At 40.6% G+C, this 27,487-nt stretch overlaps 1 protein-coding gene across 1 annotated transcript; it reads right to left on the reverse strand.

Moving 5' to 3' along the window:
• Positions 1-7,643: 7,643 nt before the first annotated feature.
• LOC116040988 (TM2 domain-containing protein 2-like) lies at positions 7,644-16,168 on the reverse strand. Its single transcript, XM_031286751.2, has 3 exons — positions 15,798-16,168; positions 7,892-7,979; positions 7,644-7,800 (listed from the first exon to the last, which is right to left on the reverse strand). The coding sequence occupies exons 1-3, from the start codon at positions 16,013-16,015 to the stop codon at positions 7,681-7,683; spliced, it is 426 nt and encodes a 141-aa protein (XP_031142611.1). The 5' UTR covers positions 16,016-16,168; the 3' UTR covers positions 7,644-7,680.
• Between the last annotated feature and the right edge of the window lie 11,319 nt (positions 16,169-27,487).

A 27,487-nucleotide genomic window follows, 5' to 3' on the forward strand; every position in this document is an offset into this window, starting at 1 on the left:
TAGCTTTTTCAAAATGAGTTAAGAAAGGGTTCCAAGAACGGAAAAATGTGTCCATTTGACTGGTGCGGAGTTTCTCCATTTGTATTATGGATAGCATGTCAGTGATCCATACCTGAAAGGAAGGAGGAGTGGAAGACTTCCATTCCTTCAATATCAGTCTCTTGGCAACTATCAATCCCAGTTCCAATGGTTGCCGCATTATAGTTGGAATTGTCCTTGTTATTTGTGAGCAGCCAAAAATAGCAAGTCCAGGCTCGGGCTGAAGGGGTCTCTGATATGCTTTGGAGTACCAGTCAAATATTTTAGACCAAAAATTTACCAATGAAGAGCAGGTCCAAAAAGCATGGGACAGTGTACCCTCAGACATATTACATCTGTCACACACTGGGGAGACTGATGGATATATTCTATGTAATCTGACTTTGGAGTAATGTAAGCGATGGACAATCTTAAATTGAATTAACTGGTGTCTACTGTTTATAGAGCAGGAATGAATATTAGACAAACAGGTGTTCCACATGGATTCAGATATTTCCACACCTAACTCTTCTTTCCAAGTATCCCTAGTTTTCACAGTGTGCGCAGCAATACAGTGATCAAATAGACGTACAATTCTCGAAATAAGACGCTTGGAGAAAGGAGGGCTTTTACAAATATCAAATTTCATGCTCCAGGGGTAGATTTTGAAAATCTTCAATTTTTGATTGGGTGTAATGCCTAACCTGCAAATACCGAAACAAATGGGAATTAGAGAGATTATATTTTCCTTTCAGTTGGTTGAATGATGCAAATTTACCGTCAATGTACAGATTGCTAACTGAGACCAAGCCCTTCTTTCTCCAGTCATGGTATGATATGTCATGCCAGGGAGGCAGAAAACAATGGTTAAAGCATATAGGTGTTTGTACTGATGTATTTGGTAGTTTTAGAAAGCACCTAACCTGGTTTAAAATTCTTACTGACTGTTTTACCACAAAGCATAAATTCTTATAGGACTCTGGCTTTTCGAACTTGGAAAATAATATGGCTGGCAATGAAGAATTATTCACAGAGTTGGCCTCCATCTTAAGCCACAAAGGGGCTGTAAGCATCTGATTATCTAGGGATCCCTGCTGCCAGAACACTAATGCCCTAACATTGGCAGCCCAGTAATAGTGCTTAAATACAGGCAAGTCCAACCCTCCCTCTAACCTAGACTTCTGCAAGTGTGCCTTCGAAATTCTGGCATTTTTGCCATTCCAAATGTAAGACAAAATAATGGAGTCCAAGTCTTTAAAAAAGGCTGCAGTGAGATAAATGGGGAGATTTTGACATAAGTATAAAAACTTGGGAAGGGAGATCATTTTAATTGAGTTTATGCGTCCAATCATTGATAAGGGAAGAATTTTCCAACATTCAATATTTTGTTTTAATTTTGAAATAAATTCTGCGAAATTTAATTTAAATATTAGTTTTGGATCCTTAGGTATAGTCAAACCAAGGTAGGTGAAATGATCATTAACTATTTTGAATGGAATACTTTGTAAAAAACCTGGTGAATAAGTATTAGAAAGAGGCACAAACTCACTCTTTGACCAGTTAATCGTGTACCCTGATATCCTACCAAAAGACTCTATCAACTCAAGAAGAGGGGGAACTGATTTTTCAGCATTGTATAAATACAATATTATGTCATCAGCATATAAACTGATGAGCGTTTCCACTCCTCCAACCTGAACCCCTTCACCTGTGGGTGCTCTCTTATTGTAACAGCGAGCGGCTCCAGTGCAATAGCAAAGAGCGCCGGAGACAATGGACAGCCTTGCTGAACCGAGCGTTGCAAAATAAAAGGGGCTGACCGATCACCATTCGTCAAAACAGAACAGCACGGTTCTACATATATCAGTTTCACCCAAGAGATAAAAGTTTCCCCGAATCCAAACCTGCGCAGTGACTCAAACATATAAGGCCACTCGACCTGATCAAAAGCTTTATGTGCGTCGAGGGACAAAATAGAAGCTCCTTTAATACCACTAAAATCAGAGTATATAGTATTGAGTAGCCGCCTGACATTAGAAAAAGAGAGTCTGCCGGGAATAAACCCTGTCTGGTCAAGATGTATGATAGAAGCCAAATATTTGTTCAATCTAGTAGCCAGGATTTTAGTTATTACTTTGCGATCAAAATTTTGAAGTGCAATTGGCCTAAAATTTGCAGGGTCAGTTTTGTCCCTGCCCTTTTTTAAAATTAAAGAAATGTTTGCTTCATAAAGGGTTTTTGGCAGTTTTCCATTACTTTTAGAATTATGCGTCATTCTGAGCATAAGTGGTGCAAGAATATCACAAAATCTCTTATAGTATTCTGCGCAGTAACCATCGGGCCCAGCAGCCTTGCCTGATGGGAATGACTTTATGGCATTGATGACTTCCTGCAGCGTAAAGTCTGAATCAAGACATTTCGTAGCAGCGTCACTCAATTTGGGCAATGATATAGAGTCAAAGAAATCATTCAGATTAGATTGCGAAACATTGTGTTTGGAAGAGTAAAGCTCAGAATAGAATTCCCTGAAACGACGGTTTATGTCAACAGGATTGGTTAGAAGCCTGTTTTCGACTTAATACCACGAATTGCTCTTGAAGCCTGGGCACCTCTAAGCTGTTGCGATAATAGTTTACCGGGTTTATCCCCAAGCTCAAAGTGTTTCTGCCTTAATTTCAAAAGTAAGTTCTTAACTTGGCCACTCATAATATCATTGTATTCATATTTAAGCTTCAATATCTCTTTGTAGTGCTCCGGTGATTTAGAATTTTGGTAAATTCTTTCCAAACTAGGAAGAGCGTTGCCAATTTCAAGCAGTCTCCTCTCTCTCTCCTTTTTAATGGCTGAGGTGTAGGAGATTATATCACCACGCAAAACGACTTTTAATGTTTCCCATAGGGTCAAGTCAGACACTTCACCATTATCATTTAATTCTATAAAGTCTTTCAATTTAGAGGTTATATTGTTAACAAAGTTGTCATCGCTTAGAAGGTTTGGGTTAAAACGCCAAGAATAAGTCTGTTTTGGGAGGGAAATATTTAATGATATTACTAAGGGGCTGTGGTCAGAGATCAAAATATGATATTTGGAATTAGTGATTTGAGAAATAAGGTTAGAGCTAGTCAAGAAATAATCAATCCTACTGTAGGATTTGTGAACATTTGAGTAGAATGAATACTCTTTGCTTGTAGGATGCTGAATCCTCCAAATATCTACTAGACTCCTAGTTTTCAAAAGATTATTTAGAAGCTTTACAGATGCAATTTCAGGTGCTCGTCGTGTAGATTATCTATCTAAGAAAGGATCTAGATAGCAATTAAAATCCCCGGCTATTATTATGTTTGAGTCACTGTCGTCTGGAAGCAGATCAAAAACCTTTCTGAAAAAATTGGGCTCGTCCGTGTTCGGACCATATATATTAAGCAGGGTTAATGAGAACGAGTTTATAGTGCCAGAGACCAATAAATATCTACCAAGAGGGTCGTTGTTAACAGAAGTTACCTGAAATGGGATATTTTTTCGAAACAATATTGCCACACCACGGGCATGCGAGGTAAATGGTGATTGATATATCTGAGACACCCAATTGCATTTCAACTTATGTTGCATAGCTGTTTTGATGTGGGTCTCTTGTAAAAAAATTATATCCGCAGAAAGAGATTTCAGGTGTTTAAAAACTTTCCCCCTTTTGACTGCACTACCAAGCCCTTTCACGTTCCATGAAATCAGTTGTAAATCTCTGCCTCCTACATGCATTTTACCTTGTACTTGAGTCATTTTGGAAAAAAACAAAAAAGTACAATTGCTGTTGCAATACCGAATACAAGTGAATAAAACATGTGCATCTGAGCCGAACAAGAACAACAACACAGTACCATATCCACCCCCCCTCCCTCACCTCCGCGTCCCCCGAACTTGACGCGTATCTTCCCTTCTTGGCCAAAACAGGAGCTGCTGGACAAATAGTAGGCCGACCCAAGTAGCGCCCTCCACCACAACGTAAATATAGTTTTGAAAAATTGAAACCTAGTACCACGTTGAAAAACAAAGTAAAATACGCCTTTAAAAGAAATTGTCCTGCACCCTGGTGTATCAATAATTGTCATGGTTCTGGACAGTCACTTATCGACACGCAGTTCGAAAAATGGTCAACAGTGTGTGGCGCATTTAGCACAGAAGAACGAGCACGCTCACCTTAAATAGAAAGTAAAAAATGTTCATCGCATTCTTTAACCATCTGCCGGAGCGCTACGTTCCTTCGATGAACGAGCCGCTTCAGCTGCCGCTGGATCATTGAAAACCTCGGGAATATTCTCCTCCTCATCCCAGTACACATGAAGCCTGGCCGGGTAGCGCAGGTGATGTTTAACTCCTCCGTCTCTCAGAGCTTTCATCACATCTCGGAAAGCACGGCGCTGGCTCATCACTTCGTTGGTATAATCAGGGAAAATTAAAACTTTGTTTCCCTTGTACTCCATTGATTGCATCCTGCTGAGGCGTAGAATCTGCTCCTTCACCTGAAAATGATGAATGCGAGCTATGATGGTGCGCGGTTTGCCACCCGCCGCTGGTTTGGGTTGCAGAGAGCGATGCGCACGATCAACTTTCACTGGATGTGGAAAGTGCTGTTTACCCAGCAGTTCAGGAATAAGTTTGGAAACAAAATCAGTTGGTTTTCCTTCCTCTGAATCCTCTTTTATACCAACAATCTTGATGTTGTGTCTGCGGGACCGTGCTTCTAAATCCAGTAGTTTGGTTTGAAGCTGGCTGGCGTACTTTGTTAAGTCTTCGCACTTGGCTTCAAGCACTTCCACGCGTTCTTCAAGTGCACTGGTCGTTTGCTCTTGACTGACCATGCGGTTTTGCAGGTCAGTTTGCACGGAGAGTACAGACTGAAACTTAGTGTCAAAGGCATCAAAGCGTTCATCGAGTCTCCCCAGAATCGTCTCTGACATTTCCTTACACATTTCCTTGCATATCTCGTACATTTGAGTTTTGTCTATGGACGTGATATCTGAAGTGGTAGCCGGAGGTTTAGCAGAGGGCTCGCTGGAACGGTTATCGCTGGCACTAGCCCCGCTAGCATTAGCACTGTTGATGTATCCATCGATGGTCTTGGACTTTCCAGGAGGGTTTCTTTGCCGCGACATTTTCAAATTAGCGAGGTTCAGCGGATGAGATAGGCAAGCGAGCAAAAAATATCAACTTTTAGACAGTTTTATCGTGGTGTTCGGTAATTTTGCATAAGGTGCGGTGGAGAGCACAAGCTATGCACGTCTACATCTTACGCGTGCGCACTAGCGCCCCCCAGCCCCTCACTATTCACGCTGCAGTCAGTCTTCATGGCATGTGTCGCCAGCAGCGTCAGCCCGGTGTGCGACAGTAATAATCATCCGTGCGGAAACACCGTGAGCAATACAACGTTGGTAACATTGATTAAACAAAGCTTCGAGGCAAATCATTTTTGCATCGAGGATTTTTAGTAATCGAATTATTCGAGTTACTCGAGGAATCGTTTCAGCCCTAACACACACACACACACGTTTGTACTGTTTCTTGATCTTAAAGCATCAAAAGAGAGAAGTTGTCTCCGTCCGTGACACACCTGGGGCGAAGTTGGAAACCAGAATCAGCTACAGTGAAGTTTAAATACAGTCCTATTCTAGCCCTCACTAACAACGGCAGACGCACAATGTAGTCGAGGTTGCCTTTTAAATTATCCTGCCGTTGGCTGCCGCTCACATTGCAATTTAACAAGTAGAACTATTCAGAGGTTATTGGGCCCGTCCAGTTTAATTCCACATACTGTTGTGTTGATGTAGTTTATTGTCAAAACGTTGGCTGCAGATTGTCACGTTACTGAGAATACAGCTGTTAGAAGGTAATATAAGAAGTCAAAGCTAACTCTGCCAGCTGTAGGGCAGCTAACATTAACTTTAGCGGTCTCCATGAAGCTCCCAGCTAAGCTCCTATAATGCGCGACGTAGTTAGGAAACCAGAACGAGCTAACCATTGATAACATAAGCATTTTGGCTCGGTGGATGTCGATTTTAAAGTGAGTTAAAACTATTTCCCGTCCTTCTACCGCAGCCTGTAACTCCCCCCTGTACTAACGTTACTTGATACGTAACGTTAGCTCACAATGCCTTGCGTTTCTCACTCTCGTAACTTATTGTTCATCAGAGGTGATATGAGAAGAGGGAGATTAGCTAACTTTAGCCAACCTATACAAAAAAAAAAAAAATCATATTCAAATAGTAATTTAAGCATTCGATATTCGAATTATATTCGACTTTCGGAATTCGTTCCAACAGCCCTACTTTACATTGTTAGTTAATTTCCTATCCTGGCCTGGGACACACATTCATACGGTTTGATAAAGCACTTATTGGACTTTAACTTATAATTGCACTTACAATAACGAGCGTAGCTGTCCTCAATTTAGGTCATCATGTACGTCTCATCTCTGTGTTTTACTGCATCCACCGTGTGCGTTTTGTGTGTGCGTGCGCGTCACTCGTGGGGGGAACTGAGCAGCAGCCGACCCGCTGCAGATAGCCGACAGGATTGAAACAGCAGCAGCTTTCAGCGACTTTAGAGTGAAAAATCGTTACAGCGGACTTTGATGGTAAAATGTATACAGCTTGGAAGGACGGTCTGAAATGTTTTGCATGGTCTTTCGCTGTACGTTTTGTTCGTAAATGTGAGATGTTCGAGTCACACACGTCTCGTCTTCATATCAGAAACAAGGAAATGAATTTGGCGACGTATGTGTGTTACGTCAACCCGTTCTCACTCCCGCTTGGTCAGTGGCTCCCAGCGTCACATACTGACAGAAAGTCTGGCACGTGGGACTGCTGTGATTGGTTGAAGTCGTGGGAAACTCCGATTATTGGTCAAATTTGCGGTAAAGTTGCGGTGATTGGTCAAAATTGCGAGTCGCACTGAATTGTTGAGTCGCACGGTGATTGGTTGAATTTGCGTGAATTGTTGTGATTGCGACATCGCAAATTCCTGGAGGGACTGACTATTGTATTGTACAAATAAGCTACAAGAGTAATAGCAGTTACCTTATGTAAGTCACTCCTACATTTTTTCACCATAACTTTGTGCCTGAAAATGTATCAGAATGCAGGAAATGAAGTATTTGATGCTTAGAATTTCCTGGGGGATGACCACCAGACCCACCGCTTCACTTATGAAGCGGTGGGTCTGGTGGTCATCCCCCAGGAAATTCTTAAGCCAGCCATTCTGAGCCAGGAAAAAACCCTGTAAAACGGCATTAGTATGAAATTAATAACTAGTACTCAAGTATTGGTTACTGTATGAAGCCAGGGCATATGCCCGTGTTTGTCTGATGGGAGGGGCTGGACAGAGAGGGGAGAGAGAGCAGCAGGATGAGGAGGTCTCTCTCCACTTTAAATTTTGGCTGGGTTTTTTGGCATTCTGCCTCCTTCAGCTTTAACTGGTAAAGCCAGAGAATATTCTCATTGATATTTTACCTGAATATTAAATTGAAACATCAGCTGAGTCAAGGGACACATTTCAAAACGTAAGCCTGCATTTTAAGAATTCCAATAGTTAACACATTAAATGAATACTTTTTTGCATGTAATTTTGACATGTAGATTGCACAACTACAACTGTTCAGCAGGGTATCCCTTACTTGATGCAGGGTACGTTTCCTCTGAGGAATTCTCTTGGTCCGGCACACTCTATCTCATCGAGTGCAGTGCAGTAAACTGGTGTGTGGTTCACCTCTTTTTGAGTCTGGCCACCCCACTAAAGACAGAAACAGTAAAAGTATTAAGTGCTGGGTGATTAACAACATAGTATGTTGTTTAAAAAAAAACAAAAAAAAAAAAACACTTACTCCGACACAACCATGACCCATTTCCAGAAAGGCACTGTGGTTGCCTGCATGATCTACTGGATCTTGACAGTAGATGAACTCCTCTGGTCTTCATCATACATGTATAACGAAAGACAAAGAGGGAGCGATGTAAGCTAGTATGCCTCTGCTGTGAAAATGACTGATAACCTTCAACAGGAAACTGTAGATTCCATTACTTCTATTAAGTTGTTCGGTCTGATACCATAACTACTGAGGTGATTTAACCCGGAGTGACCTGGCTGACGCGCTGATGTTGACCTTCTGTGTAGCGTTCAATGATCGTCTGACGAGGTTGCGTTGCAGAATATCAATATGTTTATTTGATTAACCATGCAGCATGAAACGTCCATTCGTTCATGTTTTCAACGTTAAATCCATAAACAATTAGACATAGTTGGAACAAAGAGTTTGGCGCCAATGCGCTCCAGCATCACAGCGGTGTGTCACAGCGTTAGCGGTCAAAAACCATTTGCCCTTTTCGGGCCAAACACCTGCCGGCAACAATTTGGAGCATACCTTTATAACCTTTCACCAGGCAATACCACAGCGACACCCAATGTCTATACAAGAAACAACACCCAAAGTCTGAACACTTGGAACAACATATTTGGCTCCTACAACTTCATTAAAGTTTCTATATGTAACTTTTAATGTTTCTGAAACGGTCTAATTTTCCATCTGATGATCATAAAAGACCTGTAACACCAAACGAGACTAACAATGAAAAGAACGATTTTTTATATAGTTTTTATTAATGCCTTTTCCCGGGTCCGATTTAATAAAATGTTATCAGACCCATATATCAGCTTGTACACAATCTCCAGTTGTTTTTATTATGACAGAGTAGCTGTCAATATGCTCTACATGTGATCTGTTGCTGATGTTAAAGGAGAATTCCGGCCAATTTTTACGCTAATCTTGATCGCAATAGCTACGCGAGTACTTTCGATAGAAAAAACCCTGACCTGAATCAGTGCAGGCAACATGGAGTAGCTGCAGCTACATGTACAAAGCGTTCCCTGAGCTAAAACGGCAGTTGTCGGGGCAAGTTTTAAAAGTGCCTTTGTGCCTCTTAATAGACACAAAATGCAATTAATGTGTCTGTGCCACATGAACAGGGCCCTTACGTGTCAACAAGATGCGTTTTCAACTCAGACATTGTTTAAATTCACCTACCCTGGTCCCTGTCTCAAACCTGCCGGTAGCTAGCTTGCCCTGCTAGCTGATAGCCATTAGCTGCTAGCTGCCCTGCTAGTTAGCTGCTAGTGTATTCAGACAGGCTTCTGTGATAATCATCCCAATAACAATCCACGGAGCGGCGGTGGTGTGGCTATGTCCTCCAGAGGACAGGTCATGTCACGTTTTGAAGTGTATTCCCCCCTAAAAAAAACAGTAGTGTGGTAGTAGCTGTTACCTGCTAGCTGCCCTCCGGTGAGTGTATTCAGCCAGGCTTCTGGGATAATCATCCCAATAACAATCCACGGAGCGGCAGTGGTGTTGCTATGTCCTCCAGTTACTGAAGGCTAGCTTTAGCTTGCGCTTGGCGCAGCAAGTTCATCAACTGAATTCCCAGGAGACAGCGTGAGGCTACAGCTAGGCTTCAGTAACGCTATTACTGTGCAAGCCACAGACATCGTTTATCCCGTTTCCATGTAGTTACATAGTAACTGATATGGTCATAACCACTACAGTGCTCAATTACCTATTTTTGAGGGGGAAATAATCTAAACTTTTCGCTGCGAAGGCATGATCTGTCCTATGCAGGACATCTACCACACCACCGCCGCTCCGTGGATTGTTATTGGGATGATTATCACAGAAGTCTGTCTGAATACACTCACCGGACTGCAGCTAGCAGCTAACGGCTAACAGCTATCAGCTAGCAGGGCACGCTAGCTACTGGCAGGTTTGAGACAGGGACCAGGGTAGGTGAATTTAAACAATGTCTGAGTTGAAAACGCATCTTGTTGACACGTAAGGGCCCTGTTCATGTGGCACAGACATATTAATTGCATTTTGTGTCTGTTAAGAGGCACAAAGGCACTCTGAAACTTGCCCCGACAACTGCCATTTTAGCTCAGGGGACGCTTGTAGTACGTAGCTGCAGCTACTCCGTGTTGCTTGTACTGATTCGGGTCAGGGGTTTTTCTATCGAAAGTACTCGCATAGCTATAGCGATCAAGATTAACGTAAAAATTGGCCGGAATTCTCCTTTAATAATCAATAGACTGTAGATGATCTGTAATCTGAACGGATTTAGTCTCTGACTTCTAAAGGCCGTTTTACAGTCACCACATCCGAGCTTGCGCGCACCAATGTGACGTCAAAATGACGTTGATCTCGCTGGCGCGCCAGGATTTTGAGTGCGCGTCCAGAGTGGAAACAGGAAGCCTGAACGAGCTCGAGGGTAACTGGATGCCAGGACTCTCAGTGTGACTGCAAGTCTCTCTTGTAAACTTACTGGGTTAAGAGGAGTTATTTTATGGTGAACGAAAGGCTTGATCCGACGAAGTAGGTCATCGAATCAATTCGAAGAATTCCGTAGAAATAGCAAAGTAGGTAGCCATTCCTCATTAGCGCCACCTCGGTTCAGGAGAAGACTGCAACTAGTGTTGCGACCACCACGGGGAGTATCAACAGTTACGGCACTCCCTGACATCACACTGGCGCTCGACAGGTTGGCTGCGGCTAGTATACCGCATGTTTAAACATCACTATCAGCCACACAACAGGGGTTGATAACGTGTACCGAGTCAACCGTTCTCTGGGATATGTTTTCATGCTAATCAAATGTGACCAGTTTTATTGTAAACCGCTAATTAGCTAAAGCTAGTCGTCGGGGCACTGGTTAAGTAAAAAGAAATCGCTATTGCTATATCACTAACAAGGATCAAAATAGCACCACACTTCCACGAAGCATTGAGAACGTTTTAAGTGTACAGTTTATTAAAAAGATAGTTTATAAAGACCGTAGCGTTAATGTATACAGGCAGGCTCCATCTTAGGAAAACAGTCATGACCAGTTGAACGACGAATGCTGTGCAACCAGTAACCAGTAACATACCTCAAGCACGGCGTTCGTCGTTCGATTTCTCCTTTAAATCAGACAAATGGCAATTAAAATCTCTCCAAATCAAAAACGATAAAGTTTATATAAAACATCATCACGTTGAGTCGATTCTGAACCAATCAGCTGTTAGATCAGCTGAGAGCCAGGCATTTCCCAGCATGCCCTGGGTCCGCCTGGGTTTTGCAGTTTAATGCTCAAATGCAGCCTGTTATAAATATGTACTACACTACTCAGGCTTATGCATTGTCAATACCACTATAAGCATGTGGTTGTTGTTATATGTTCTGTCCATTAGAGGGACTTCCAACATAAGCCTGGCCCTTAAGGGGATCTACGTCATGGTGAGGGTTGGGTACCGTTTGGATTTTTACGATTCCGATGCCAAACCGGTACTTTTAAAACGATTCCGATTCCTAAACCGATTCTTGAAAAACTGAAAAATGACAAAGAAAGGCTCTTTTATGGAGTTTTTTTAAAATTGAAATTATTTAAATTTAACAATATATTAACGTTTTAAAGTACTTAAATATATAATAAGTTAACCTAAGTCACCTAATAATAATAATAATAATAATAATAATAATAATAATAATAATAATATTAATGTATACTTTATTAATCCCGCAAGGGGAAATTACAATACCTAACACATAACTACAATAATTTAACAAATAACAGTAACACTATTAACAAGTAAGAACTAAATAAATGTTGTTGAGTTGGTATGCCAACCAGCTTCAAACTTTAGCAGTTCTTTTGCAGAAAAATGACCATATTTGCCTTCTCTGGTGAGATACGACACCTCTCCTGACTTATGGCATGTCCTGCACAGGAGAAAACTCTCTCAAGTGGTGTCCAAGAGGCCTGTACACACAGGGAGGAGTTTGAAAGGGCAGACAATACCACCAGGCTACAGGGTCTTGTCCTGAACGATAGACTAGCTTGTTTACAAGCGATCACGTGCAGTGAATGGTTAATATGCTTTTACGTCCGTTTTGGTGAGCCCAGAGGGAAAATATGCCATTTAAAAAGTAGCCTACATTTACGATAGCTAGCTAACAGTAGGCTACAGAGAACGTGTGATATTTTTACGTCCATTTTAGAGCGTGTACAAAAAACCGAAATGAGGAACCGAAATTTGCGTTCTAATCCGGTCCGAATACTACCGTTTGCGTAGGAACCGGTTCCATAGTAGAACCGGGTTTCCCAACCCTAGTCATGGTGCATTGCATTTCTGGCATGCCGCTCTCTGTTTACATTATTTTCCACCACGCAAACAGCGGCAAACACAAATCAACAGAGAACTCTGTAATGAAACATTATCTAACAAGTGTATTGAAGCGGCTGTTGTAGAGGCTAACGGTGCTCAGTTAGCCCAATGACATCATGTTAGTAAGCATAGCCGAAACAATTGTCATAAACTAGCCAAGTACCAATAGTGTTAGCCACAATGCTAACGGCATTGAAAACTACGCCAACGTAATTAAGTATTTTAGAGATTTATAAGCAACCTTTTTCTTGCAGATTGTCAAGTTACTGAGAATACAGCTGTTAGAAGTACAGATGTTCCGATACCGACACCAGTATCGGCTCCGATACTGCCTAAAACGCTGGTATCGGTATCGGGAATAAAAAAGTTTATGCACCGATCCGATACCACGTAATAAAGCGAAGAAAATAAGAAAATCTACGTTCTTTTCCCGTTATAACTGACTGTCAAACTGCATAATAAAAGAAAGTTCTGTGGCATTTATTGTTTGTGTTTGTTCATGTTCCACAAAGAGTTTAACCTGAGCCAGATTGACAACAAAGATAGAAATAATATCACATCCATACAGGGATAGTAGTATACACTTGTTAAAACATAATAAAATATATGACACACTGGTATCGGATCGGTACTTGGCATCAGCCGATACACAAGTTCAGGTATCAGAATCGGTATCGGGAAGCAAAAAATGGTATCGCGCCATCTCTAGTTAGAAGGTGATATAAGAGGGGGAAGCAAGATTTATGGGTTAGAGAGTTATGTTGAGCCTAAAACCAGAGTTTTCAATATCAGGAAAGTTTCTCTCTTCTAACCTGGCTAGATTGCCATGGTAACTTCTGCTGTGCACAACTAACCTGCTTCGAGGAGGTTATGGTCAGATTTCTGGATAGAAAGCCAGTAATTTTGTGATGAGACTGTGTACTACAACGCTGATGGGGGCTACCAACCCGGCTCCACCGAGTGCTCATAGACAGGGTTGAGACAAAGTGAAAAGAAGAGAGGAGGACCAACATTAGGCTAAGGCTAACTCCTCGCCAATGTAACTTTAAGGTCTTGGATTATGGACTGTAACATCATGATTTTCACAGAAACCTGTAACAACAGCGCCGTTATTGATAAAAGGGATGCTACTTTCTCCGGTCTCATTTGCAAGAGTGACCTGCATGCTGGCAACAGTGCCATAACACAGCCATAATGTCTAAACCATCCGAGGCAGACTGACCACGAGCTATGAGGTTGTGTAAGGAATGTTTCTGTTCCTGGAAAAGCTAGTGGTCCGTATGACATCAAATTTGTATTAAGAAAAACATGTTTTATTCGTGATCTTATGGAGAAAAGCTACACTACCCACAATCCTAAGCGTAACAGCGACGTCTCTGATTGGTCCAACTTGATGTTACCATGGAAACGTTTACCGTGAAACTGGCTAGATCAAGCTCCTACCATTCAAGTCTATGATAGTTCCTACACAGTCTTGTACCTTTGCCTTTTTTCCCCATTTTAAAAATGTTTTTGCGCCGAATCAAATGTTTCATATTCACGATTCATCTCATAGCTTTGTTCCAGGCTTAAAACTCTTTATATAAGCAATTTTTGAAACGTCTAAACCAAATGAATAGGGAAAAACACTTCCAGAACCAGAGCCGTTAAAAAAGTGGGCGGTCACTGCCGAGCTCTCATCACTCAGAAGTTGCACAGCCTTAATTATGCATAGGTTTTTATGTCTAATATGATTTAAACAGGTAAATTATTATTTTTAAATCAAAGTTGTGCGGGAGAGACTGGGCCACACCGCCTACCTGAGCAGGGCGTGTGCGCTACGGACCTCTTCCTTTTCATTTTGGCATCCATGTTGACAGTTTAAGCAGCCACACAGCCCGCGTGAGCAGGCACAGCTCCTGACAATTGTATCTGTGAGGCTGTGCGGTTCTCCAAATAGACAATGAATTTGCAAGAATGGTGACGCTATTTACAAAGGAATTAATTTGTGAAATACGCTTGTTATAGCTAGGGTTGGGTACCGTTTGGATTTTTACGATTCCGATTCCTACTTTTAAAACGATTCCAATTCCTAAACCGATTCTTGAAAAACTGAAAAATGACATCAAAGAAAGGCTCTTTTATGGAGTTTTTTTAAAATTGAAAATTATTTAAATTTAACAATATATTAACGTTTTAAAGTACTCAAATATATAATAAGTTAACCTAAGTCACCTAATAATAATAATAATAATAATATTAATGTATTAATATTAATCCTGCAAGGGGAAATTACAATACCTAACACATGACTACAATAATTTAACAAATAACAGTTACACTATTAACAAGAACTAAATAAATGTTGTTGAGTTGGTATGCCAACCAGCTTCAAACTTTAGCAGTTCTTTTGCAGAAAAATTACCATATTTGCCTTCTCTGGTGAGATACGACACCTCTCCTGACTTATAGCATGTCCTGCACAGGAGAAAACTCTCTCAAGTGGTGTCCAAGAGGCCTGTACACACAGGAAGGAGTTTGAAAGGGCAAGACAATACCACCAGGCTACAGGGTCTTGTCCTGAACGATAGACTAGCTTGTTTACAAGCGATCACGTGCAGTGAATGGTTAATATGCCTTTACGTCCGTTTTGGTGAGCCCAGAAGGAAAATATGCCATTTAAAAAGTAGCCTACATTTACGATAGCTAGCTAACAGTAGGCTACAGAGAAAGTGTGATATGTTTACGTCCGTTTCGGAGCGTGTACAAAAAGCCGTCTATCAGCTGTGATTGTAGAGTGCACGTCGGGGGAATAGCGCGGACACACGCTTCACACCGCGAGTCGCGAGTGGGCACGGGCGCCACTCGGCGTAAAAGGGAGAAAGAAAAAAAAAGTCTGCCGCTGTCTGGAGCGACAGAGGAAAAATATTTCAGTCGGAACCGAAATTTGCGTTCTATTCCGGTCCGAATACTACCGTTTGCGTAGGAACCGGTTCCATAGTAGATCCTAGGGAGATTTCAATCCGAAACTCTTAACACAACCTGGTCCGGACCAGAGGTAGTCGTGCAGCGTAAATTACCATGGCGATCTAGCCAAAAGAGAGAGCCACCTTCGAAACATTGAAAACTCGGGCTCAGCATACCTTGCTAACCTACTAATCTCGCTTCTTCTAACCTTAACCTTTAGTACACCCCCTCTGGTAGAACATAATTGAAGGCCCATTGTTCATTATTATGACCATACTGCAGTAACTTCTGCATACTAGCTACTACCAACGCAGGACCTACTTTTTCAGGATTCAATTAAAGGCAAACGCTCGCAGCTGTTCAACACTGGAGAAGTTGAAATACATTATTAACGTTAATGTTACATTCTGCTTTGAGTACTGGGTTATTGGTTTACGGGATTATTGATGTAACGTTACACGTGAGCATGATTTGACAGATTTCTGAAAGCATGTTGCTTTGTTAGTCTCACAAAAGCAGCTGCGGATAATTAACGTCAGCATTAACGTTGACGTTAGCTAACTTAGCTTAGCGTTACTGTAGCGTTTCGTGTTACTTACAAATAGTTGCAGAGGACTACTGGTGACGGGGGGTTGTACTCAAAGGGCTCTGTATAATTCGTACTTTGGCTGAATGTAGCTCCCTGACCAGGAGAAACAACAGGAGAATCCGTTGTCGATGAGTTTTGGGAGTGAATTCCTTCCAGACATTGCAAAAGAATCACCGTCAGTAGCATCAGGAACTGTCCGCACAACAGAATATAGCTTACTGAGATCATTGTCACTCTTAAAATACTACATTCATTCTAATAAAATAGCCATTCATGGTTAACGGCCACATTTAGCCAGCTAACGTTACCAAGGAAGGTTTGTTTGGGTCGCGTGTGTATGACGCGTTCAAAAAACATTCTTCTTCTTCTTTTTCTTCTTCTTGGCAGATTACTACTTTTGTATTATACCGCCACCAACTGTACAGGAGTGTGTAATACCATGAACTTCATAGAGTCAAGGCTCGTATTAATTCAAAACAACCAACTAAACAAAAACAAAAAAATACTTATATTCTTTTCATTATACCAGTATTATTGAGAAATATAATTAAAGCTTCAAGTCTCTCCCTTGTCATACCCTTTTCTTCAAGTATATATCATGTATTGAGTTCTCTCCTTCCATTTCCTGCCAGTTTATTCTATTATCATTATATTTCTCACATGCAAAAAGTACATGTTCCACATCTTCTTTGTCTTGGCATTCTATGCATAAGCCATTACCATTTCCTACTATTTGTTAGGTAAAATTCAATCCTGTGTGACCTAATCTAAGTCTAGTATAGACCACTTCTTCCCTTCTGTTTAAACTCAGCGAAGTAACCCTTTTCCCGGTCATATTCTTCTGTATTTTATGGTAGTGTGTCTAGCATTAAACTCTGCCTCCCATTCATTTTGCCATCTTTGTATAATTTCAGATTGAATTATGGATCTGGCTTCAACCTTCCCCATTGGAACATTAATTCCTATATATTTGTTTTTCAGCATCTTTTTTGCAATTTTATCAGCCTCTTTGTTTCCTTTAATGCCTATATGAGCTGTAACCCAACAAAACTGAATACTGATTCCAGGTTCCTGAGATGTAATAGTAAATGTTTAATTTCAATAATCAAATCTTCCCTTGATGACCTATATCTAGGTTATGAATAGCTGCCATGGAATCTGTACAGATTACAGGGCCCAATTTCAGAAAGCAGGTTTAGTGAAAACTCTGAGTTTGTTAACCCTGAGATGAGGGGAAACTCTGGGTTTTCTGTTTCAGAAAGAGAGATAACTTCACCTGAGTAGGGTTGGGTACCGAAACCCGGTTCTACTATGGAACCGGTTCCTACGCAAACGGTAGTATTCGGACCGGATTAGAACGCAAATTTCGGTTGCTCATTTCGGTTCCGACTGAAATATTTCCCTCTGTCGCTCCAGACAGCGGCAGACTCTTCTTCTTCTTCTTCTTGTGTTTTTGAATGGCGGTTGGCAACCAGCTTTTTGGAGCATTACCGCCACCATCTGGACTGGAGTGTGGATCAAGAGGTCAACCTACACTTTCTTAAATCCTTTCTAATAACCCAGTTATCTTCAAAAAAGAAAACAAAAAATAAAAACAAATTTCACCTGATCCTTTTTGCAGTATATCATGTAAATTTAATGTCATCTGGTTTTCACCCAGTTGTGAAATCAATCTTTGTCTGGCTTGATGGTATTTAGGACAATACATAATTACATGCTCTATGGTTTCTTGACTATCGCAATATTCACACATTCCATCAACATGCTTTTTCATTATAAATAATGTTCTATTTAATCCTGTATGCCCTAGCCTCATTCTGGACACCACATCTTCTTCTTGCTTACTTCTGTATGTATTCCTGTTCTTCCCCACTTTTTCTTGAATGCTATACAGGTGTCTCCCAGATTGTTCAGTGTCCCACAAAAACTGCCATTTTTTATTTGTTTTAGCTTTAATTATACTCTTGACTTCAGCTTTACTGTATTTAATATCCACCTCTATATCAGGCAGCTCTGCTGCTTTCTTTGCATACTTATCTGCCAATTCATTACCTCCTACACCTATATGGGCAGGTACCCATATAAATGTAGTACTAATACCGGACTTAATCAGATTGTTAGCTAGTTGCAATATTTCATACACTATGTCCTGTCTAGACTCAGAGTGAAGAAACTTGATGCTTTTCAAAGCTGAGCTGGAGTCTGAGGCAATCACAGCTTGCTTAGGTCTATTGCTCTCTACCCACATCAAGGCCATCCATACTGCTAACAGTTCTGCTGTGTATACAGCTAAATCATCATTAATTCTTTTAGCAGATCCAATGTTTAATTGAGGGATAACATAAGCAATTCCCATTTTCGTATCCGTCTTCTTAGATGCATCAGTGTATATAATGACTCCGTCTTTATATTTCCTTGAAATGTATCTCTGTACCCTGTAATGATCCACTTCATTAACCTCCTTTTCCCCCAATAAGCCTAAGTCCACTGGAACCTCTGACAAAAGCCAAGGAGGAACAACTGGATAAACAACTGAAGGGCTTATTTTCAGTGCACTGATTCCCATCATTATTACCTTCTGCCTTATTGTCCATCCAAAACTTTTAATTAGGTCATTCTCTCTTTCTTGACAATGCCAATGACTGACTCAAATGTTTGTCACCATGACCTCTCAAATTCACCCAGTACACAAGAGACAACTGGTCTCTTCTAAGATGGAGAGGCATCTCCCCCATCTCTACCTGAACTGCTGCCACTGGAGTGGTCTTAATTGCCCCACAACAAAGCCTCAAACCTTGATTTTGAATGACATCTAACTTCTTTAATGATGTTTTAGCAGCTGACCCATACACTATACACCCATAATCAAATACCGATCTCATCAGCCCTGTATAAATGGATTTCAAAGCAGGTCTGCTTGCACCCCATTCTACTCCACGCAAACATCTCATCACATTCAACACTCTCTTGCATTTATCTATAATTTTTTGAATATGCATTGTCCAAGTCAGTTTTTTGTCAAACCAAATACCCAAATATTTGAAGAATTCCACTCGTTCTAACTCTGTCCCAGATAACTTGATTTTCATATTCATACGTATTTTCTTCCTAGAGAAGAACAAAGTCTTAGTTTTATCTATAGAGAACCTAAATCCCCATTGAACAGCCCATTCTTGGACTTTGTTTACTGCCTGCTGCATCTTATCCACTACAAAATCTATATTTCTTCCCTTTTTCCACATTGCTCCATCATCTGCAAACAATGCTACCCCAACTGAATTTTGTATATCCTTAAAAATATCATCAATCATTATTGAAAATAATAGTGGACTGATAATGCTCCCTTGTGGGACACCATTTTCCACATTGTATCTCTTACTTAGTTCCCCATTTATTTTAACTTGAATAGTTCTGTCAGATAAAAACCCTTTTATCCACTGGAACATCCTTCCCTTTATTCCCAATATTCTTAACTTAATCAGCATACCATCTTTCCACAACATATCATATGCCTTTTCAATATCAAAAAATACTGCCACTACAGTTTCTTTATTCACCTGAGCCTTCCTTACTGTATCTTCTAGGTATACAATGGGATCCATGGTACCTCTACCTTTCCTAAAACCACTTTGATAATTTTGCATTAAGCCTTTATGTTCCATCCAATATGTAAGCCTGTCATTTATCATCCTCTCCATAGTTTTCCCCATCTGAGACGTTAAAACAATCGGCCTATAGTTATTCGCTATTTGAGGATCTTTCCCAGGTTTCCTAATAGGAATGATTATAGATTCCTTCCAGGTTCTAGGAATGCAACTATTTATCCATACTTTATTATACATACTCAACAACACATCCTTCCCCTTATCACTTAAGTTCTCCAACATGGAATAACAGATTTTATCTTTCCCTGGAGATGACTTACCTAATTTCCTCAATGCCTTATTGAGTTCAGACTTTGTAAATAATACATCCAACACACCTCCTCCACTATCCTCATCGTCAAACACATACTGGTATGTTTTAACTGTTTCTTCTCTACCTCTCTTTTCTTCATGACTTAAATTTCCTGTGCTGTGCACTTTAGCTAAAGTTTTTGCTATAACCTCTGCTTTTTCTTTACTACTAGTGATAGTTCTTTGCCCCTCAATCATCATTGGATATCCATATTCCCTTCCCTTTCATTTTTTTAATCATGTTCCAAATTCTGTCCACTGGAGTAGTTCGACCAATAGAATCACAGAACTGTTTCCAGTGATCTTTTTTTGCTTGTCTTATTGTTTTCCTGACTATTGCCTGCGATCTTTTATATCGAACTAAATTCTGCAAATTATGTGTGTTCTTTAACTCTTTAAATGCTCTATTTCTATCTTTTATTACTTCCTTACAGTCTTTCGACCACCATGGTACTATTTTATTTAATGTCTTAGGCTTAGTTTTTGGAATAGAAACTCCTGCTGCAACAATTATACCACTGCTAATTTCACAACATAATTTCTCGATATCATGATCATTATCAATAGATATCAATAATTCATCACTAACTTCTCTATATTTATCCCAATCTGCTTTATCTAAAATCCATCTCTCTTCTCTTACGTCATGTTCCTTTCTTAATTCCACTCCTATCTGAATTCTAATAGGATAGTGATCACTTCCTACTGTATTTTCCCCCAATACCGCCCAAGTACATTTAACTGCAACTGTCTTTGTGACAATAGTAAGATCTATTGCTGTCTCTGTACCCCTTGCCACATCTATTCTGGTACCAGAACCATCATTCAGACATACCAACTCTTTCTCTTCCATAAATTCTTCAATTACATTTCCATTAACATCATCCCTCTCTCCCCATAATGTACTATGTGCATTAAAATCCCCACACCAAACAATTCTCCCTGTCAAATCCTTCCAAATGTCCTCCAGATGTTTCATCTCCATTTTCCTGCATGGATTATAAAAGTTTATAATTGTCACCTTCTCCTCGCTCATCCTTACTTCTGGAACTATGTACTCCAAGTCATTCCCGGTCTTTATCTCCCTATATTGAAGCCCTCTTTGTATAAACATTACAACTCCTCCTCCTTTACCTATTTTCCTATCCCTTCTTATAGAATTATACCCCTTTATTACAAAATCCAACCTAGGTACTAGCCAAGTTTCCTGTACACAAATTATATTAGGTTTGTCTTTAAAACTGTCGACATATGTCTTGAATTCTTGACCGTTTGCAATTAAACTCCTAGCATTCCACTGGAGTATAATTAAAACCATTATGTATCCCCAACCCATGTCTGAGATTGTTGTGCTTCATCATTAAGAATGTCTCTTACTCTTTCCCAAGGCATTCCCTTTGCATCCAAGTATTTTTCGGCAGACTTAACAATTATTTTAATTCTTTCAGTTCTACTACTGGTCTGTGCCGAACAATTGATTATCTCAGCCATGAAGAGCACAAAATCACCTTTACTCACAATCAATGTCTCTTCTTTCAATTTATCACACTTTACACATTTCCCTACAACTTCAGTCCTAGTCTTTATTGCCTCTACCGGCACACCTTTTGGGACTTTCTTAGTTGCCTCCGCAAAGGAAACACCTTGGACTACTTTAACTCGCTGAACCTCCTGCATTCTTTTATTAGTCTCACATCCACCATATGCTGCACTATGTTCTCCTCCACAATTACAACATTTTGGTTTTGCCCCCTCTTCACATTTTCCGTATTCATGTTCACCACTACATTTGCTACATCTTTGTTTTCCCTTGCATATCGCAGCTACATGCCCATATCTTTGGCATTTAAAACACCGGAGTGGTGGAGGGATGTAAACCCTGACATCAAAACTCATGTAGCCAATTAAGACTTTTTCTGGGAGTGTCTCTTCCTCAAAACTTAACAAGACTGAAAGACTGTCACATATATTTCCATTCCATCTTGTCTTTAGTCGTTTTGCTTCCCTGACTTTAACATTGTTTATTCCTTCTTTCACTGAATCCACTGACTCACTTAGAGGAATCCCTGAGATTACACCCCTAACTAGCTTCTTGTCAAACGCCATTGAACACTTCACTCGCTGTCCATTTAATTTATTTATCTTTATTGCTTTCTGTTGTTGATCCACAGTTCTACACATTACCAGTAAATAACCATTCCTCAATTTTTTAGCACTCCTTACCTCCCCAATATCCTTATGTAGAGCTTTGGTTAGTAGGATTGGACTCCACTTATCAAAAGTAGTCCCCTCTTGCAACAGTTTGATAAATACCTTGAACTCATCTTCACTCCTTTTCACCGTAGTTGTTCCTTTATCACTGTCACTAGCATCTGACTTATCCCTGTCTTTATTTTTGCGTTTCTTTTTAACTACTTTCCACTCTTCCACATTCCCGCGTCCAACATCCATCTCCTCATTCACACTTCCTGATCCGTCACTTCCTGACCCCTGACCATTCACAGTCCAGTTGTTGCCAACCGCCCGAAGCTCACGATCAACAGACAAACGTCTACGCTCCTTTCCTCCAGAAGCAGCCATCTCCCCGGAACCCAGCGGCAGACTCTTTTTTTCTTTCTCCCTTTTACGCCGATTGGCGCACGTGCCCGCTCGCGACTCGCGGTGTGAAGCGCGTGTCCGCGCTATTCCCCTGACGTGCACTCTACAATCACAGCTGATAGATGGCTTTTTGTACGCTCCGAAACGTAAACATATCACACTTTCTCTGTAGCCTACTGTTAGCTAGCTATCGTAAATGTAGGCTACTTTTTAAATGGCATATTTTCCCTCTGGGCTCACCAAAACGGACGTAAAGGCATATTAACCATTCACTGCCCGTGATTGCTTGTAAACATATTACGCTCTGCTAGTCTATCGTTCAGGACAAGACCCTGTAGCCTGGTGGTATTGTCTGCCCTTTCAAACTCCTCCCTGTGTGTACAGGCCTCTTGGACACCACCTGAGAGAGTTTTCTCCTGTGCAGGACATGCCATAAGTCAGGAGAGGTGTCGTATCTCACCAGAGAAGGCAAATATGATCATTTTTCTGCAAAAGAACTGCTAAAGTTTGAAGCTGGTTGGCATACCAACTCAACAACATTTATTTAGTTCTTACTTGTTAATAGTGTTACTGTTATTTGTTAAATTATTGTAGTTATGTGTTAGGTATTGTAATTTCCCCTTGCGGGATTAATAAAGTATACATTAATATTATTATTATTATTATTATTATTATTAGGTGACTTAGGTTAACTTATTATATATTTAAGTACTTTAAAACGTTAATATACTGTTAAATTTAAATAATTTTCAATTTAAAAAAAACTCCATAAAAGAGCCTTTCTTTGATGTCATTTTTCAGTTTTTCAAGAATCGGTTTAGGAATCGGTTAGGAATCGGAATCGTTTTAAAAGTACCGATTTGGCATCGGAATCGTAAAAATCCAAACGGTACCCAACACTACCTCAGAGTCAGTTACTATGGTAACTGAGCCTGTGAACCTAACCTGGTCGGGAGCAGGTTTTCTTCAAGAAACCTTGAGTTTCCTCAGTCTACTCCACACAACACTCTTTCATTTCCTCATTCATTCATTCAGTCTGTATCAGGCGCATTTTAGTGCAATTTGTTATTGGCGTGAGTAAAAGAAATTGTGTTGGTTTATTAACCATGTTAGGCAGACTATAAAATGTTTTTTTTCTAAAAACATGGCATTTCCTTGTGTCGATGATCCCGTTGATGAAGAAGCTGCTTTACTTCGCAGGGTGTTGTCGGGAGATGATATTGAAGCCCCGACATTTTAATTTTCATATAACTTCCTATTTGAGCGGTATCGTTTTTCTTCCCAGTCTGTTATGCAGCCTATATATCACTAACGTCACCCATCTTTGGCATGCTACGTCCCAGCAGATTATTTGTGTCACATTATTTATTTTTTTTTTGAAAATGGCAGATTTCTTTACATTGGTGATGCGGAGCATTTTAGTAAAACCACTATAGCGCCGTCAGAAGAGTGTGACTCGCTCTGAAACGTGTTTTAAATGTTTTGTAGTGTTCCCTGGCCACAAACCAGTAAGAGCCATTAAAAAGGAGTTCCACAGTATTGTAGGTATTCACCTGATGTAAACCCTTTGAAATAAAAGATTATGAATTATAATTCTGTTAATGATGGTGCTGCAGCCTCAGTGAGATTAGTAGGACTAGTACTTTTTCGCCCGCAGTATTGCACCTAAATGAAATAGATTATAGGTTCAGTACCATTTCACCAGTAATATTAGGCTATACTTATGATTAAATATGATAGGCTACACCATCTAGCAGCAATTTTCTCCCACGCAAATTCTCTCTCTTTTGCAGCAGCCGCTGGGTTGTTTTTTTAACTCACTGTATGTGCGCATAAGTATTTCCGCCGACCCGTTTGTTTGTGGTTGTTACCATGGTGAATCGTAGTATCATGGCTCCATTCATGCTACCTTTTTATTGTGGTGGTGCACGCGCGTTAACCTATTCTGAGTTGATTGAACCAACTCAGCTGTTCTGAAACCGAAAACTCAGTTTCCCATCTCAGGGTAAATCAACTCAGACATCAGGGTTAGACTCAGAGTTTGTTAAACCTCCTTCCTGAAATGGGGCCCAGCTCTCAATGGTTTAACCTTTTCAATCCACCTAAGAGCTGTTATTATCCCAGTCATCTCAATAGAGTATATGTACCCGGCCTGGCCTCAGTACCGGTTACCTGCGTTGTGTCTAATTTGTGAAGCAGACGACTGGAGACTCAGGCTTTGGCACAGGACATTTATTGCTGTTGAGTGTTTTAGAGAGGAGAAACACAGCGTTGGTAGAATGCCCTCAACACCCGCCGCTCTCGACCAGATCCAACATTGTCTCTTAGAAATAATTTCATTTCTCAATAAAATAAAAACACATATGAAACAATAAATGCACAAATACAACATAAGAATATAAAAATACTATAGTAATATATAACATATATAAAACTGCTCTCAGATGTCTCACACTCACACTTTAACTGCAATCTCACAGCATTACAAAATACACATTCTAAATCACAATAAGTCTTGTGCAAATAACATACCTGTTGAGTTTTTTAGAGAGGAGAAACACACGCTTAACAACATAAAGGCGCAGTGCAGGACACAAAATGGCGAATGCCAGCTTAGATACATATGAAAAATGTTCCTTTGATTCTTCGATTGTAACCTCTGGCCTGTTTTTGCTGCTCTTTGATGGCATGTTCTTGTGCAATAGCTGCTGCCTCTTGGAGGTGGGACATGAGTGTATTCACATAGCTGCTATAGTCAACAACCACAGGGTTGTAACACCTGTTTGAACATGACATCGACAGGGAGCCTCGGTACATGGCCGAACATAAGACGGAAAGGGGCATATCCAGTTGTCTCATGCATGGTTGCATTATATGCAAACGTTAGAGTTTGTATTTGTTGGGGCCATTTGGCCTTCTCTCTCAATGGCAACGAACGAAGCATACTACCCAGAATCCTAATGAACCTCTCAGTTCCTCTATTTCCCATTGGATGGTATGCTGTGGTGTGCGACTTTACCAGCAATTTCCACTGGATGCGGAACGTCGACGGAGTCATTAGGTTTCCATTAAAGTCAATGTGTGTAAAAATCGGGTTAATTTTCAAAGTAAAATACACTGTGCTCACGGCGGATCATATTTCCCTGCACTACACCTTGAAAACACAGCACAGAGTTGTTTCCCCTCTACTCCTCGGGATGGAAACAAACTGTTGTTGGTTTTGTGGTTCTATTCTACGTGAATTTGCGAGATATTGTGGGTCCTCGTGACTACAGCTGTCAGTCATGGCCGCAGCCGTGTCGCAACAAATCCGGAACTAGTGGGTATTGACGGATGGCGGAGCACGCAGCCGTTCCACAGCAGAGCCGGTCCGCAGACGTTCTGTATTTAGTGGAAATTGCCGGTCAGAGACTTCTGACAGCTTCAGCAGTTCAGCAATGAGTTCACTCTCAAAATTAGCGCCTTGATCTGTGTGGATGCGTTCTGGAAATCCATAGACACAAAAGACGTTATCCCATATCCTTTTAGCGACCTGTTTTGCCGTTTGATTTGTGGCTGGAAATGCATGGGCCAACTTTGTGAAGTGATCTGTTAGAACGAGAACATCCACTGAACGCTGTTTGCAGTCTTCTGCACTCCAAAAATCCAAACATTCCAACTCCATAGGAGCGGAGGTCCTGATACTTTTGAGGGGAGCTCTGGCGGAAGGATCAGGTGTCTTGGCCAGGATACACCTCTGACAACATTTGACATAGTCTTTGATCTGATGCTCCATCTTGGGCCAAAAGAATCGCTGTCTTGTCAGTTGAGTTGTTCTTGCCTGCCCCTGATGTCTGGCAAAATCATGGACACCCTGCAGGGCTTTTCCTACCAGACTTCTTGGTAATATAAACTGGTGGATCTTTGGTTACCCGGTAAAGCACTCCATCCAAAACCTTCAACCTCTCCCACTGCTTGATGAGCACCAAGGCCCCTGTGTCCAAACCGACCCTCTCTCTCCTTGAGGGCCTCTTCTTCCGGCTGAGAAATGGCATGATCTTTGAGATGCTAGGATCCAGCTCTTGGCTTTGTCGGAGCTCCTCCAAGGAGAAGGTAGGTAACAGGTCTTATCCTGGTGGTACACGGTGCTGAGCCGATTGGACTAGCTGAGCTGCTTTACACTAGAGCTTAGATCGGTAATTCTCCTGTTTTTCTTTTTTTCTTTACATCTTCAAGCTCCATGTTGCACTTAAGATACACAATACAGCCCAGCAGGCCCGATGCGTGCGAGAGAAGGAGACTCCGCGCATGAAGTGCTGCATTTTGTAACTGCAGCCTAAATTACGTACACATTTGTCACTTTTATATAGTTTATATATACATATTTATAATATTTCTGATTAAGGCATAGCTTTCTCCCCACCCAATTAGGCTAAATAGGTAATGGATTAAAAAAAAAAAAATGCTTGATCAATAGTGTTGGGTACCGTTTGGATTTTTACGATTCCGATGCCAAATCGGTACTTTTAAAACGATTCCGATTCCTAACCATTCCTAAACCGATTCTTGAAAAACTGAAAAATGACATCAAAGAAAGGCTCTTTTATGGAGTTTTTTTTAAAATTGAAAATTATTTAAATTTAACGTTTTAAAGTACTTAAATATATAATAAGTTAACCTAAGTCACCTAATAATAATAATAATATTAATGTATACTTTATTAATCCCGCAAGGGGAAATTACAATACCTAACACATAACTACAATAATTTAACAAATAACAGCAACACTATTAACAAGTAAGTAACTAAATAAATGTTGTTGAGTTGGTATGCCAACCAGCTTCAAACTTTAGCAGTTCTTTTGCAGAAAAATGATCATATTTGCCTTCTCTGGTGAGAGACGACACCTCTCCTGACTTATGGCATGTCCTGCACAGGAGAAAACTCTCTCAGATGGTGTCCAAGAGGCCTGTACACACAGGGAGGAGTTTGAAAGGGCAGACAATACCACCAGGCTACAGGGTCTTGTCCTGAACGATAGACTAGCTTGTTTACAAGCGATCACGTGCAGTGAATGGTTAATATGCCTTTACGTCCGTTTTGGTGAGCCCAGAGGGAAAATATGCCATTTAAAAAGTAGTCTACATTTACGATAGCTAGCTAACA

This window comes from Sander lucioperca, chromosome 14, assembly GCF_008315115.2.
Source record: "Sander lucioperca isolate FBNREF2018 chromosome 14, SLUC_FBN_1.2, whole genome shotgun sequence".
Classification (NCBI taxonomy): domain Eukaryota; kingdom Metazoa; phylum Chordata; class Actinopteri; order Perciformes; family Percidae; genus Sander; species Sander lucioperca.